General features: G+C 40.3%; 1 protein-coding gene across 1 annotated transcript in view; it reads left to right on the top strand.

Annotated features, from left to right (window-relative positions):
* Window positions 1–8,858, top strand: part of trim71 (tripartite motif containing 71, E3 ubiquitin protein ligase) — a 114,335-nt gene extending 105,477 nt beyond the window's left edge. The window contains exon 4 of the mRNA XM_028817930.2: window positions 892–8,858. Within this exon, the coding sequence (XP_028673763.1) occupies window positions 892–2,343 (1,452 nt within the window). The 3' untranslated portion in view covers window positions 2,344–8,858. The remainder of the gene's footprint in view (window positions 1–891) is intronic.
* The last annotated feature ends 7,164 nt before the right edge of the window (window positions 8,859–16,022 follow it).

Below are 16,022 nucleotides of genomic sequence, written 5' to 3'. Positions count from 1 at the left end.
CGAGGTACCACTGTACTTTCATAATCTCTAACCTGCTCTTCATGTGTATCACACCCAACGTTTTTGAACCTCTTTATGACATTTTACTTTGTCTTGTACTCTTTGTCTTTTATTTCCGAGCTGAGGGCACAGGAACTGTGTCTGACAGTAGCATTCACACGAATGAGAAGTGAGTGGACTGTGGGTGTGGTTGTAAATGTTTGAGAGGAGAGCGGGACTTGTCAAAATTTCTTGGCAAAAAGTCTCCTCTCGTGGGACCTGAAATTATTTCTCACGGGAATTGGAAATTGTCTCGCTTCCGGATTTCCTTTTATAATAAAGAGATATATTTATATGGTGGACTAATACTTTTTTCTCTGACTGCCCAAAAACTGTATTTTTATTATGTATTCTTTCTCCTTGCTATTTAACATCTATTTTTTAACAATCTGTTAAGTAGTTAAAGCTGCTCCTGTACCACTCTAGGAGCTTGGTTTTGTTTCTAGGTCTGGTCATTGTCACACATGTTCTCCTTATTTGTTTTTTGTGGAGGGTTACTTGGTTCTTCTACATCTCCGCTTGTAAATTGGTCAGGTGAGTAAGCATGAATATGACATGTGCATTAGCTTGGAATGACAATTGCTTCCTTTTTCATCCAGGGTACACTCATGCCCCAGTGCCTCAGTTCTGCATTGTTAGGCCATGGCTCCGCTCTATACTCTCAAAGAAACAGCAGGTTCAGAAAAGTGAATTGTTTTGACAGTGAGATTTCTAAGTACAACATTTAGAACAAATAAACGTTTCAGAGATGCCTGGTGGATTATAGTTGCTACACTAAACCAGTTATTTAAAATCACTTTTTATTCAGAATTTTTATTAGTGCTATTTACATTCTTTTTTTTTCATTTACAGGTGGAGAAGATACGCCAGGTTAAAGCCAAGTCACTCTATCTACAAGTAGAGAAGCTTCATCAAAACCTCAACAAACTGGACAGTACTATCAGTGCTGTTCAACAAGTCCTAGAGGAAGGAAGAAATATGGATATTTTAATAGCCCGAGAGCGCATGTTGGCTCAAATCCAGGAGCTTAAGGCTTTGCGTGGTATTTTACAACCTCAGGAGGATGACCGCATCATGTTTACTCCTCCGGATCAGGCACTTTTCATTGCTATTAAATCCATGGGACTTATTAGCAGTGGTGCTTTTGCTCCGGTTACTAAAGCAGCTGGAGAAGGTCTGAAACGGGTACTGCAGGGAAAAGTGGCAACATTTACGGTGATAGGGTACGATCATGATGGCGAGCCTAGGCTTTCTGGTGGGGATGTGATTTCTGTTGTGGCAATTGGACCTGATGGAAATTTGTTTGGGGCTGAAGTCACTGATCATCAAAATGGCACATATACGGTTAGCTACTTGCCAAAGCTTGAAGGTGAACATCTTATTTCTGTGCTTATTTGCAACCAGCACATTGAAGGAAGTCCTTTCAAGGTGCTTGTGAAGTCTGGACGAAGTTATGGGGGAGTGGGTCTACCAGTGGCCTCTTTTGGAGGAGAAGGGGATGGGGATGGTAAACTCTGTCGGCCCTGGGGCATCTGTGTTGACAAAGAAGGTTACATCATAGTAGCTGACCGTAGTAACAACCGCATCCAGATCTTTAAGCCATGTGGTACATTCCACCACAAGTTTGGGACCCTAGGCTCTAGACCTGGCCAGTTTGATCGGCCAGCTGGTGTTGCTTGTGACAGTCAGAGAAGAATCATTGTGGCAGATAAGGACAATCATCGTATTCAGATTTTCACTTTTGAAGGGCAGTTCCTGTTAAAATTTGGGGAGAAGGGAACGAAGAATGGACAGTTCAATTACCCTTGGGATGTTGCAGTAAATGCAGAAGGCAAGATCTTGGTATCCGACACCCGTAACCACCGAATCCAGCTGTTTGGGCCTGATGGGTCTTTCTTAAATAAATATGGCTTTGAAGGGGCACTGTGGAAACATTTTGACTCTCCTCGCGGGGTAGCTTTCAACCACGAGGGCCACCTTGTCGTGACAGACTTCAACAATCATCGGCTGCTTGTCATCAGGCCTGATTGTCAGTCGGCTCGCTTTCTGGGCTCTGAGGGTACAGGCAATGGGCAGTTCCTGAGGCCACAAGGGGTGGCAGTGGACCAGGAGGGCCGTATTGTGGTGGCTGATTCACGTAACCATAGAGTACAGGTCTTTGAGCCCAATGGCAATTTCTTATGCAAGTTTGGCACTCAGGGTAATGGCTTTGGGCAGATGGACCGTCCATCGGGTATAGCCATTACACCTGATGGAATGATTGTAGTCGTCGACTTTGGAAACAATCGAATTCTAGTATTCTGAAAGCATTGTCTCTAATGTAGAAGGAGCGGTGAGAAGAGAATCAAAAGAGATTTTAAGATACACCACGCAAGCCAGTCCCTTTTTGATAAAGGGGCAATTACAAGAACAGTAAGTAAGGTTTCATTAAGCACAGGAATCTAAACTGCTGCGTGCGTTTTTAAGCAGCTCTAGACCTTGGTCCCAGTGTTGAAATTGTTTGGAATATATTACTTACTCTATAGCAGTATTCTCATGCCACAAGCTTTATTTAGGAAAACATTTTTATTCAAGGCCTTCTTTGTTTCTTCCACCGTTTGTTTTCCTTTGTTAGAGCTGCTATCTTTACTCCGCATACAGGATCAGTGAATACACAATAATTTGGCCTTCACTGTCTGTGCCTCTTGAATGTGTTCCTTTTAACTGGCACGTCTGGAAAGCCAGCATGACTGTTGAAACCTTTTCCAAATTGTGCTCCCAGAAAGCCTGCGTGGATGATCCCTCCATGTGTATCTTGAATTCCCTTTTAGCTGATCATCTCAGGGAATATGTTGCGTTCTTTCTTGAAATATTTACACTCTGCATCATATCTACCTCATCTTGTTGTTCATATATGAATGTATTTGTGTTTGTTGTGCAGAGATTTAGTCCGTGAAGTTTTATAAAAAAAAAAAAAAAAAAAAAATTTCTACCTCAACCCTTTATTTTAATTTAAAATGGAGAGAGAGAAAGGAGGAACAAGTGCAGTTTATATTTGCACAGCTCGCACAAATTTTCTATGTTACTGTGCACAATAAGCAATTTAAAATACTGAATGTTGCTGCGACAATGTTCAGGTACTGAGGCTACATGTTTATTATAGCATGTGTGGATATATTTTGATGAAATCTACTGTTTGGGTTTGTTTTATTTTATTTGTTTTGTCTGTCTAATAACCAAATAGATGTTGACTACCGAAGCCAGTAGCTGCCTACTTTAACAAAGTGGGACTTGTGTTGGAGTGATTATACGTTGACATTATTATTAAGAGCATGCAGATTTACTGCTTGGAAGCCTGAAACATTGAAACAAATGTAATGTTAAAAATGACATATCCTCTCCCCAGTCTTAAAACAAAGAAAAAAAAAAGACATTTTGAGTGTATGGGAATGAGAATAATAACCCTTTGTCAATACTGAGAAATGTATTTATCTGTTGCTTTAAAATATGAACCTTCTCTTCAAATCCAGCACCATCTTTTGAAAAATGATTCAGTATGTGCAAGATTGAGGGCTGTTTTGTTTTTATTTTTTTTCCCATTGGGTGGGCAGTGTGCAGTCATCATTATCAATACAGTACTTACAGTCTCAACCACCTCTTCCTCCTTACCTTTCTCTCGGAATTCAAATACTAATGTAAAAATGCAAAATACAAATTTACTTACTCGTCCAAAACTGCCAAAACATCTGTTTTTTCAAGACGATCACGTTGGGTGTAATTTATAATGTGACGGTTTTTAGAATTATCAGCCTTAGCATCTGCCAAAAATGAAATTGGAAATAGCGACAGGGTTGTAAGATATGAAGAAATTACATCTACAAAAGAAGTCTATCTGAAACAAAAAAACATTTAAGTGAAAGTCATATATATATATATACCCTGTTAAATTTAATTAAATTGAATGGAAAATTACATAAAGCACTCTATTTGTTACACGTAAATTTAGGATAAAATCCAAATATTGACAAAAAAATTGAGAGTTGGTTTCTTTAGATCGCTCTCCTTCTTCATCTAAATATTTAAAGGCTGCTCATGCTGCTAGACCCAGTCTTCTAAAGATGCAGGTCTGAGTTTTAGGCCAGAAGTGAACAGATGATTACAGCACAACATACCCCTTGCTTGGCACATTTTGTTTTGTTTTGTTTTGTTTTGGGAGAAAATGTGGTGTAAAATTTTTAATTTTTTTTAAGAAAGTATAACATTTTTAAAGGCTTACAAAGGCTTATATACAATTAAGGACCTACAGTGCTAAGCACATTTGTGGGCCAGTGGTAAAATTTTTAAAATATTTACCGGTAAATTTTTGAGCACTCTTAATTCCTAATGCTATTAGCAGAGCAGATTACATAATTGATTGGTTTTGGGCTTTATGAATCGACACACTCGGTGATTGATGTCGTCTTTGGTTGGAATCCGTAGGTGGCTGGCTGCGCCCTCCCAGCTCTTCTCTTCCACTGATGTACTTTTACACAGTTTCATAGCACACTTTCACTTGGATTACCAAAACGTTTTATTTTTCTGTTAGCACAAGCTGCAGTAACGTGGATAACAAATATGAAATATCACTGTTTGGATGTACTGTATATTCTAAAACAGTATTTGTGCTTTACAAGCTTATAAAGATTTCCTTAAAGCAATTTCCTTATTCACTTTGTTTGAAAACCTAAGCACCAAGAGTAGTTTCATTTGAAGTCAGAAATATTAAGTCATCAAATCGGTTTGTTTTGTGTTTTATATTTTTATTTAATTTTTTTGAAAAATGTAATGCACAGGTTTTTGTGTGTGATAAAGCGTATATTGCTTTAAAGTATAGGTGTCAAAAGTTAAAACAGATCCGCTAAAATGAAAAACACCCTTTTTTCCTGTAAGATCCTTAAAAGGGGCTGCAGGAACCTCTGTGTATAAACATCTGTCACAATTAGTATACGTGAATTGAAATCATTTTGATTCTGCTGCATTTGGAGTTGCTTCCCAAAGAATCTGTGTAAAATGTATTGACCAAGTTTTTAACTTTATTCTTAAAATGTCACCCAATGATTTAAACCAATAGGGACATTTGGTATCAGATGCTGAAACTATAGCAGCAGCTTGTCTGTCTGTCTGTTTTCTGTGACAGGAGATGAGTGAAAGTATTTTTCTTTCATTATATGCACACACACACACACACACAACACTGTTGTTTCCATGTTTATTTTCAAAGATGTTTCCAGTCTTTTCCAGGGAGTTTTTATATTTCTGATATTGAGAAGTAATGACACTTGATCTCTTCATCGTTGGTCTGATGTAGAGTAGAAATATGGCCCACAGAATGCAGTGGGTCTGTTGAATTGACAGATTTTTTAGCAATGTCACTTAATTACCAAAAACTAGACTTTCCCCTCAAGATATTCTATGGAAAGTCATGCAATGTAAGAAAGTTTGAAAGAGCAGAGAGTTGAGCTTAGACGTCATGTCTCTTTAAATTTTTTTTTTTGGTCCAGTTTAGCCTTTTTGTCTGACTGCATTTTTGATGTTTACAATATTAATATTGGCTAATCTGATTACTGTTTGATCGACTGGTTGTATGTTATGTGCAGAGATCATCATGGCCCTCACTTGTTACACGGTTTATCTGTTGGCTTTCTTCAGGTCATGTGGAAGGCAGCAGTAAACTTCCAAAGCTGCAAAAATCCAATGATTAAGTAGTTTTAGCCTAACCTTTTTATTCATTATATTGTATGTTTTTAATTATTATGATTGCTTTGTTCTTCATTTGCTGCTATTGTAGCAGCTAAGCAGGTCTCTTTTCCACCTGAATGCTCATTACGATGACCTCTCCTGCAATGTGCAGATGTTTGCAGTTCCTTTGTTTGTTACTCACACACACATGCAAAGCCTTTGATCAAAAAGCAGTTTGTCCCAAATCTAGACAAAGCAAATCACTAAAATCAGTTCATGTTTTCGTTGCATTTGTATTGGCTACCGTATTAGGAACTAGGACATTTGGACTGTGCCTTTTTATATACACATAACAAAACTGGTGAATGCAAAGTCACACATGCTCTCTGTTTCTGTCTTTCACTTAGAAGAGGATAGAGAAGGGTGTACTAATGCCCGTACAGTATATGTTAGAAATACATGTGGCAGGAGATCACGTTGGCTCCCACAACCACTGAAGTGGACGGAGCAGATTTCAGAACGTTAGGTCACACAAACAGGGGTCTAGACTTGTACACGATGGTCATCACTTGTCAGGTCTGTTTGTGTGTATATATAATATTCACGTACTTGTACGCACACACAAATCAATGCATCTTGGATGTCGGTGTTTTATAAAATGCATCACAGTTGGTTTAATTAATGTGCCAAACCTAAATGGATAGAGGTCAGGGTGCCAAATATAATGGCAAGTATTGAAGCCACGCGACTCTCTTTTTTTGGAATCATTTTTTCCTCGTTTTTGCCATGTTTTAGGGTAGTTTTGTTGGAACTTGCAAGATCCTGATACAAGAGTGATGGGGGCGGAAAAAAAAAAAAAAAAATCTGTTTACCGTTTCAGGACATTCTCATTCTACCTCATTCTAAAATATTTTCATTCCAATGCAATGGCCGTTTTTACCTCACTCCCCGTGATGACTCCCCAAAACTCCTGCTGCTGTGTCGGAGCCTTGCAACAACCAAATCGATTACACTTGAAATACCTCTACCAAAAACGTAGTGGGCTCTCAGACTACATACACTGATACACGTGTGCATTTCAGTATTATCGAAAATATCACAATGTTCATACATTATTATTATTATTTTATTTTTTTTAAGTGTCAGAGCTCTATCTCTTTAAGACCTTTAGGTCTCTACTCTATAAGAGAAAAAAATGTGCATGCTTTCATAGGAAAGAAGTGTTGGAGAGACTGATATATTTAAAATAAAAATTATGCTTTACCAAAATGTTTGTCTAGTGGGATGTGGTGTAGATAGCTTTGACTTTGAGATTGTATTTTTTTCCCCGTTTTTTCTTTTCCCAATCAAGGTTTTTCTGTTACAAGCTCGTTTGAAATGTTTACTTACCAGGTTTACACTTTATGGGTTTATTTGTATTCCAGGAGACCTGCCAGTAGTGTCGTCACACACTTTTGAATGTGTTTTGGTTGCATTTCAAGTACACTTGGTGTGTATTGTGCTCGTATCAACTGTGCAGATCTTCAGGACTCGCTCTTTACTTAGCTGCTTGTTAGCCAAAGTGAATGAATGAATGTCAGGTTGGACCAAAGATTGAAATCCCCTGATCCCTGAATCAGAACGAATTAATTGTTTGTTTTTCCCTTTTCCTTTATGTATTAATAAATGAATGTATTAGCTTGTAACAGATTTTTGTCATAAACTGATTACTAGCAAATTAGGAGCATTGGTGATGGAGTCTCAGTTTGCGTTGATCTTTTATTTTTGGTTTTTTTCCTCCTAACCCCCCCCCCCCCTAAGGCTGTTGTTGTAGGGGGTTTACTAGCCGGGTGGGCTTATTACTCCATCTAATGCTTTTTGTTTTTCCTTCATGGTATTAAAAATAGCAATGTGTACTGGTTATTAAGTGCATGGTCTTAGACCTATTTTAATGATTGTAAAATCTTACAGAAACTCAGGTAGATTTTGTCTGAACTCTTCCTCCGTGGCGCAGTTCAGGGTTAATGTTTTGTGTCTTGTAGTGACTTAGCATTTTTGTTAAAACCTCAGACTTAGGTTCTGACAGGTGCATATAAACTTCTTGACCCGTGTACGAGAACTTTGTTGCTTTATAAAATTTTGTGATCTTTCTTTTTTTTTTTTTTTTTTTTAATTAGTTAAAATTTGACACAAACATAATTAAGTTGAATTGAAGGTTTTGTGATAAACCTGTGGATTTTGTTTTTTTTTTTTTTTTAACTGGACAAAGGGGTGCATTAGGGGCCCCGGTAATTTATGCACGCCAAGCGGCAGTTAAAGGAGGAAATGTGGGAGCTTCCTGTTCCAGTCTATCCCCATTCCAAGTTGGCACAGTGTTACCCAGAAGGAAAGCCATATTCTTTATTCAGCTTCTCGTAATAACACATCATTGCAGTTCCTTTTCTCTCCAGGTACTTTCTGGTGTGCGAGTACATTAACATCTTTCCAAATAGTGCGGATGCTGAAGATTAACTGATATTTGTTTTACCAGCTGCACCCCGGCACACACGTGTGTCTGCTTTTTCATCCTTAAATGGGCACCATTGACCCATACATTTAATGGGAATAGAAAATCCTATATAGACATTTCATTTATGCTGCTGGTGAGCAATTGAAGTGACCACGAAACATTCTGCTGCACTCTCCAGCCTTGGCTCGATTGCCGAGTTACTCATTGTTTTAAAACAGTGGAGTGGCCAATGTGGCTTTACTAATTGGCATTTGACAGAACGCTTCCAGGTTTCCTCCTTTGTATTAGAATAAAAGACACTTCACTGAATGTATTTTCATCACAGTCCATGAAGAAAGGCTGTCCTGTGTAACTACGGTGGCCCTCTTTAGATGGATACCCGAAAAGGTATGGAGAGCGTGTGACCGCGGTGTGTCATGTTGTCCGTCTAAATTCGGCTAAGGGGTTGATATTTTGGTTGCCAACAGCCTTTAAACAGACTTTGTTGGCTTTATGGACTTTAAACATTTCCTATGCAGTTTTTTGATTTTTATTTTTTGTTTACATTTAAATAAAAACTTGTATTTCTTTGAGAAAGGACTGATGCTATTTATTTTTGTCGTTCATTATTTCTGTCTACATTTTCAGTGGGTTAAATTTGTGAATTTGGAACAGACTGCCAAGTATGCCCTGATGGCGCTTGTTTTTTTGTGCTTATTTGTAAAATATCTTTTTCTTTACTCCAGTGGTTCCTGGAGGACCCCCTGTGGCTGCAGGATTTTCTTCATACATCCAAGACTGGAGTGTCGTCTGGACAAGTCTCTTGAGCAGGGGTGCCCAATACGTCGATCACGATGGACCGGTAGATCGGAAAGGTAGTGCAGGTAGATCGCACTGCATTCAAAAAAAAAATTTTTTTTAAACGTTAGTCTATCACAGGGTGGGCAACGTCGGTCCTGGAGAGCCGCAGTATGTGCAGGTTTTTGTTCCAACCCAGTTCCTTAACGAGAACTCAATTATTGCTGATGAAGCACATATTGCTTAAGTGACATTTTAATGCTTCATTTTAGTGGTCTCGCTTGTTAAGGTTCTCCAACCTTAATTGCTTATTTCAATCTTAAACTGCTGCATTCAGTGTTTTAATTGCTCCTTATTAGCAATAAGATGTAAAAGACAAAGCAGCCAGCAGTTCTCCAGCTAGCTTTTTTCCAATTACATCTCTGTGTGTTCATCATGCACGGTTTGATTTAATAAAACACTTAATAGAAAAATGTGACAGACTGAAAATGATCTGTTTTAGGCTTCAAATCATTTGGATGATATCCTTGGAAAGGAAAAAAATCTACGATATAAAAGCCTTACATTGCACAGACTAACAAGCCATAAAATTAAATAAGGTCTGAGATTGGCAATGATTGGTTTCTAATTAAGCAATTGGGTTGAATGAAAACCTGTAGCCACTGCGGCTCACCAGGACCGACATTGCCTACCCCTGGTCTATCATATATCCTCTCTATGGCATTTGCACTTGATTGACATACAGGGCGGCCAGTCGGAGATCTCTTTTCTTCTAACACGCTGGTCATCCCACACGTATGATCAAACACGTGAGCTACTGCAAAACTCCGGCTGTCTAAGTGATCTAGTTAGCCTTCCAATTTATATCGACTAACAAAGGGATTTAAAAAAAATATATATGTTTGTTCAGGGGGGTTGGGCTGGATGTGGAATTGGAAGATGATGTCACAATCGAAGTGCGTTTGTCTGTTCTGTCAATCTATCATTGATATTCCAAAGAAAGAAAATGTGGAAAGGCACTTTCGAACTGTTCATAAAAACTACGAAACTGACTTCCTTCCGAAAAGCGATCTGAGAGAGAAAGGAGAGGGAACTAAAATCGCAGTTAATCGGACAGCCGTCATTTTTCACTCGGCTGAATTCAAAAGCAAAGTCAGACACACCGAAGCATCGTTCCGGGTGAGTCACTCGATCATTAAGCATAAGAAGTCCTTCCAAGATGGAGAGATGATAAAAGAGGCTTCCATTGAGGCAGATGGCCAGGGAGAAATTCCTGCTGAGATTTCGAGACCCCTGGCCGGAGAAAAAGGAGTTTCTCCTTGTCATTAAACATGCAGAATACAAGTAACTTAATAACGATCAATGGCCGCTAGACTTGGCATTTTTTTCCCGATCTGACCAACATGTTGAATGAGCTTAATTTACAGCTGCAAGGAAAAGAGAACTTCATGGTCAATATGATTAGCTCAGTTAATGCTTTCAAACGAAAAATGCAACATCTGTCCTCAAAGCTGCAGCGCCTTGATTTGGAGAACATCCAAAACCTCGCTTCAGAGCTGGAGACGCAATGGAAGGCGTGTGTGCAACTTGACAGCATACGCTACACGGGGCAGATTGAAAATTGTCTGTCACACTTTGACGGACGGTTTCAAGACTCAGCTTTACTTGAGCCAATCGATACATTTAAGTGCTATCCATTTAGGGAAGATGTTGAGGTGATTCACCCACATCAAAAATTTCAACACTTGTTTCACCTAAAACTCCTCTACAGTGGAGGATGAGATTTTGACTACAGGATGACATTCAGTTGAAGTCTGGGGCTCTTGGACAGTTTTGGAACTCACAGAGGAAAAGAACCCAAATATGAGGAAATGTGCCGCCTCCTTGACTGCATTATTCGGCTCTGCTTATTTATGCCAGTCAGCCTTTTCCCACATAAAGATTATTAAATCCAAATACTGTAGTGACAATAAATGTATTGAATTGTTATTGTGCCATAAGGGTTATTCAGTTATGCAAGGTATGACAACATATATTTTATGTATAAAGTATACTCAGTGTTTATATATATATATATATATATATATATATATATATAATATACAGTGGTGTGAAAAACTATTTGCCCCCTTCCTGATTTCTTATTCTTTTGCATGTTTGTCACACAAAATGTTTCTGATCATCAAACACATTTAACCATTAGTCAAATATAACACAAGTAAACACAAAATGCAGTTTGTAAATGGTGGTTTTTATTATTTAGGGAGAAAAAAAAATCCAAACCTACATGGCCCTGTGTGAAAAAGTAATTGCCCCCTGAACCTAATTACTGGTTGGGCCACCCTTAGCAGCAATAACTGCAATCAAGCATTTGCGATAACTTGCAATGAGTCTTTTACAGCGCTCTGGAGGAATTTTGGCCCACTCATCTTTGCAAAATTGTTGTAATTCAGCTTTATTTGAGGGTTTTCTAGCATGAACCGCCTTTTTAAGGTCATGCCATAGCATCTGAATTGGATTCAGGTCAGGACTTTGACTAGGCCACTCCAAAGTCTTCATTTTGTTTTTCTTCAGCCATTCAGAGGTGGATTTGCTGGTGTGTTTTGGGTCATTGTCCTGTTGCAGCACCCAAGATCGCTTCAGCTTGAGTTGACGAACAGATGTCCGGACATTCTCCTTCAAGATTTTTTGGTAGACAGTAGAATTCATGGTTCCATCTATCACAGCAAGCCTTCCAGGTCCTGAAGCAGCAAAACAACCCCAGACCATCACACTACCACCACCATATTTTACTGTTGGTATGATGTTCTTTTTCTGAAATGCTGTGTTCCTTTTACGCCAGATGTAACGGGACATTTGCCTTCCAAAAAGTTCAACTTTTGTCTCATCAGTCCACAAGGTATTTCCCCAAAAGTCTTGGCAATCATTGAGATGTTTCTTAGCAAAATTGAGACGAGCCCTAATGTTCTTTTTGCTTAACAGTGGTTTGCATCTTGGAAATCTGCCATGCAGGCCGTTTTTGCCCAGTCTCTTTCTTATGGTGGAGTCGTGAACACTGACCTTAATTGAGGCAAGTGAGGCCTGCAGTTCTTTAGACGTTGTCCTGGGGTCTTTTGTGACCTCTCGGATGAGTCGTCTCTGCGCTCTTGGGGTAATTTTGGTCGGCCGGCCACTCCTGGGAAGGTTCACCACTGTTCCATGTTTTTGCCATTTGTGGATAATGGCTCTCACTGTGGTTCGCTGGAGTCCCAAAGCTTTAGAAATGGCTTTATAACCTTTACCAGACTGATAGATCTCAATTACTTCTGTTCTCATTTGTTCCTGAATTTCTTTGGATCTTGGCATGATGTCTAGCTTTTGAGGTGCTTTTGGTCTACTTCTCTGTGTCAGGCAGCTCCTATTTAAATGATTTCTTGATTGAAACAGGTGTGGCAGTAATCAGGCCTGGGGGTGGCTACGGAAATTGAACTCAGGTGTGATACACCACAGTTAGGTTATTTTTTAACAAGGGGGCAATTACTTTTTCACACAGGGCCATGTAGGTTTGGATTTTTTTTCTCCCTAAATAATAAAAACCATCATTTAAAAACTGCATTTTGTGTTTACTTGTGTTATATTTGACTAATGGTTAAATGTGTTTGATGATCAGAAACATTTTGTGTTACAAACATGCAAAAGAATAAGAAATCAGGAAGGGGGCAAATAGTTTTTCACACCACTGTATATATATATAGCATTTTTAATGTAGGTAGATCATTTTGACCTGGTCATTTTAAAAGTAGCTTGCAAGCCGAAAAAGTGTGGGCACCTCGCTCTTAAGTCTCATTAAATGGCTCAGACTTAAACCCTACAGGACATCTGTGGAGAGACCTGACGATGGCGGGTTACAGAGCTTGAGAGGATCTGCCAGGAAGAATGGGATCAACTGCCCACATCCAGATGTTCCAATCTTATGAGAGACTTAGCCAAGTCGTGATTGGTTCATTCATCCGCAGAGAGGGGTCCATGGAGGGACAGACCACTAGTAAATGATCAAAGATAACCTCATTAGGGACCCACAAAACAACCAAGTGATTCAGACGTCATTTTTACGAACACAACAGTAAACACAACTTCGACAGCAGAAAAGCCCAAGCAATGGCACATCTTTGAAAGTGTGGATGTGCACTTATAGTGTCCTTGAGGAGATTAAAGAAAAAAAAAAAAGGTGACATTTGCAAAAGTTCAGGCACCCGTTCAGCTCTCGGCTCATTACGTTTGGGCCACATCCGCACTACTACAGTTTCATTTAAAATGAAAAGTATCTTTGACTACAGCAGCATTTTCACATTGCTTAGGAAACTATGCCTGTCCACCAAAGACGTTACGACACAGCCATTCACACGCACACATCGGCAGAAGTAGGAAGAGGAAATGTTCTCTGTGCTTCATTCATTCACTTGCAGCCTGTGTTTGTGTGAATGGCAACAGCGCTTTAAACAAACAAAAAGAAAGATGATTGTGTTTGGACTAACAAGGAGGAGGAATTGTTATTTAGAGTAACATATGAGCAGCCAAGAAAATAAAATGAGAGGCATCCAATCAGAGAAGGGCCATACAATGAGCACGAACCAATCGGAGTGCAATTAAGAGTTGCCACTTTGCACCAGCCATTGGAAGGTTCCCAGTCCGAATCCCGTAAACGCCAGAAGTGACTCTACGCCATTGGGCCCCTTAACCCGCCATTGCTTTGTCCTGGATGTGACGTTAACATGCAAACAGGTCCTCCAACTTGCAGAGAAAACTTGGGGTTTGGTGGCAGGATTGGCAGTGTGGTGCCAAGGTGTCGCCCACTGCCCCCGGGTCTCGATCCAAGTGGTTTGTCGTGTGGCGTCTGCTGCAACACTGCAATGCTGGGCCGGCACTTTCAGAAATGCACAGAGTCTCCACTTTCCAAGGCGGTGTGGACAAAAGACAAAAATGGAAAACTTGATTTATGTGTTTTTAAATGAAAATGTAGTAGGATGGATGGAGCCTTAAGCCAGATTTATACTTCACGTGATGCGACGCATGCTGCAGAGGACGCTCCTGCTCCACAAGCGTTGTACGGTTTATACTTGCGCACATACTTTTTGTAAATCTGGAGGAATTCACCAGGTGGCAGTGCGAGATGTCATCAGGGTGAGAGCAGGTTCAGCTTCGCTGTTGTGAATTGCCTGGAAGAGCCAATAAATACCGATGACACCTTACAGCAATATCTCTGATGTTTAATGATTTGTCCATTCCAGTAAGCATTGGACACGAGTCTGAAACAATCCCAGGATGAGGCCTCCGCTCATCGCAAGGTGAATACAAACACACACACACACACACACACACACACACACTGGCGTCATTTTAGTGTCACCAAATCTGCATATTGTTTGAAGGAAACTGGAGCACACGGTGGAAACCAGCAGGAAAACACGTAAACTCCAGGCAGGGAATATCAGCGACGTGACTCCCTGCAAGAGAGCAGCGCTAACACTCCGCCACCGTGTCACCCCATGTGTGTCATTGTTAACAGTATTCATTATTTAAACGAAATTACCAATTTATCTGTAAAATGTAACATACATACTTTAATGCATTGGATCGTGAAAGTGATATCAAGTATTAATCTAAAGATTCTAAATGTGCAGAGAGTTGGAATATCAGACATTTAATGTGCTCAGTGTGGCGATTCGCTGCTGTCAGGAGCACAAGAAGCCCTAAAAAAGATGGTATGTGAGACTTTTAAAACGTATCGTGTCATTACGATCGGGAATATGCGACACTAGAATATCAAAGCACCACGAACACATCTGTATGTCGTCATTTTGCTTCACCACTTCGAACCATTTATCAGACATCGAAGTGCGCACATCGATCTCGTAGGATCTGCAAAGCGGCTTTCTGTCACATGTACAGTGCATCCAGAAAGTATTCCCAGCGCATCACTTTTTCCACATTTTGTTATGTTACAGCCTTATTCCAAAATGGATTAAATTTGTTTTTTTTCCTCAGAATTCTACACACAACACCCCATAATGACAACGTGAAAAAAGTTTACTTGAGATTTTTGCAAATTTATTAAAAATAAAAAAACGGAGAAATCCCATGTCCATAAGTATTCACAGCCTTTGCTCAATACTTTGTCGATGCCCCTTTGGCAGCAATTCCAGCCTCAAGTCTTGTTGAATATGATGCCACAAGCTTGGCACACCTATCCTTGGCCAGTTTGGCCCATTCCTCTTTGCAGCACCTCTCAAGCTCCATCAGGTTGGATGGGAAGCGTCGGTGCACAGCCATTTTAAGATCTCTCCAGAGATGTTCAATCAGATTCAAGTCTGGGCTCTGGCTGGGCCACTCAAGGACATTCACAGAGTTGTCCTGAAGACACTCCTTTGATATCTTGGCTGTGTGCTTAGGGTCGTTGTCCTGCTGAAAGATGAACCGTCGCCCCAGTCTGAGGTCAAGAGCGCTCTGGAGCAGGTTTTCATCCAGGATGTCTCTGTCCATTGCTGCAGTCATCTTTCCCTTTGTCCTGACTAGTCTCCCAGTTCCCCACAGCATGATGCTGCCACCACCATGCTTCACTGTAGGGATGGTATTGGCCTGGTGATGAGCGGTGCCTGGTTTCCTCCAAACGTGACGCCTGGCATTCACACCAAAGAGTTCAATCTTTGTCTCATCAGACCAGAGAATTTTCTTTCTCATGGTCTGAGAGTCCTTCAGGTGCCTTTTGGCAAACTCCAGGCGGGCTGCCATGTGCCTTTTACTAAGGAGTGGCTTCTGTCTGGCCACTCTACCATATAGGCCTGATTGGTGGATTGCTGCAGAGATGGTTGTCCTTCTGGAAGGTTCTCCTCTCTTCACAGAGGACCTCTGGAGCTCTGACAGAGTGACCATTGGGTTCTTGGTCACCTCCCTGACTAAGGCCCTTCTCCCCTGATCGCTCAGTTTAGATGGCTGACCAGCTCTAGGAAGAGTCCTGGTGGTTTCGAACTTCTTCCACTTACGG

This window comes from Erpetoichthys calabaricus, chromosome 13, assembly GCF_900747795.2.
Source record: "Erpetoichthys calabaricus chromosome 13, fErpCal1.3, whole genome shotgun sequence".
In the NCBI taxonomy this organism is placed as follows: Eukaryota; Metazoa; Chordata; class Cladistia; order Polypteriformes; family Polypteridae; genus Erpetoichthys; species Erpetoichthys calabaricus.
The sequence above is the reverse complement of the archived record's forward strand: the minus strand, read 5'-3'. Positions and strand labels throughout refer to the sequence as shown.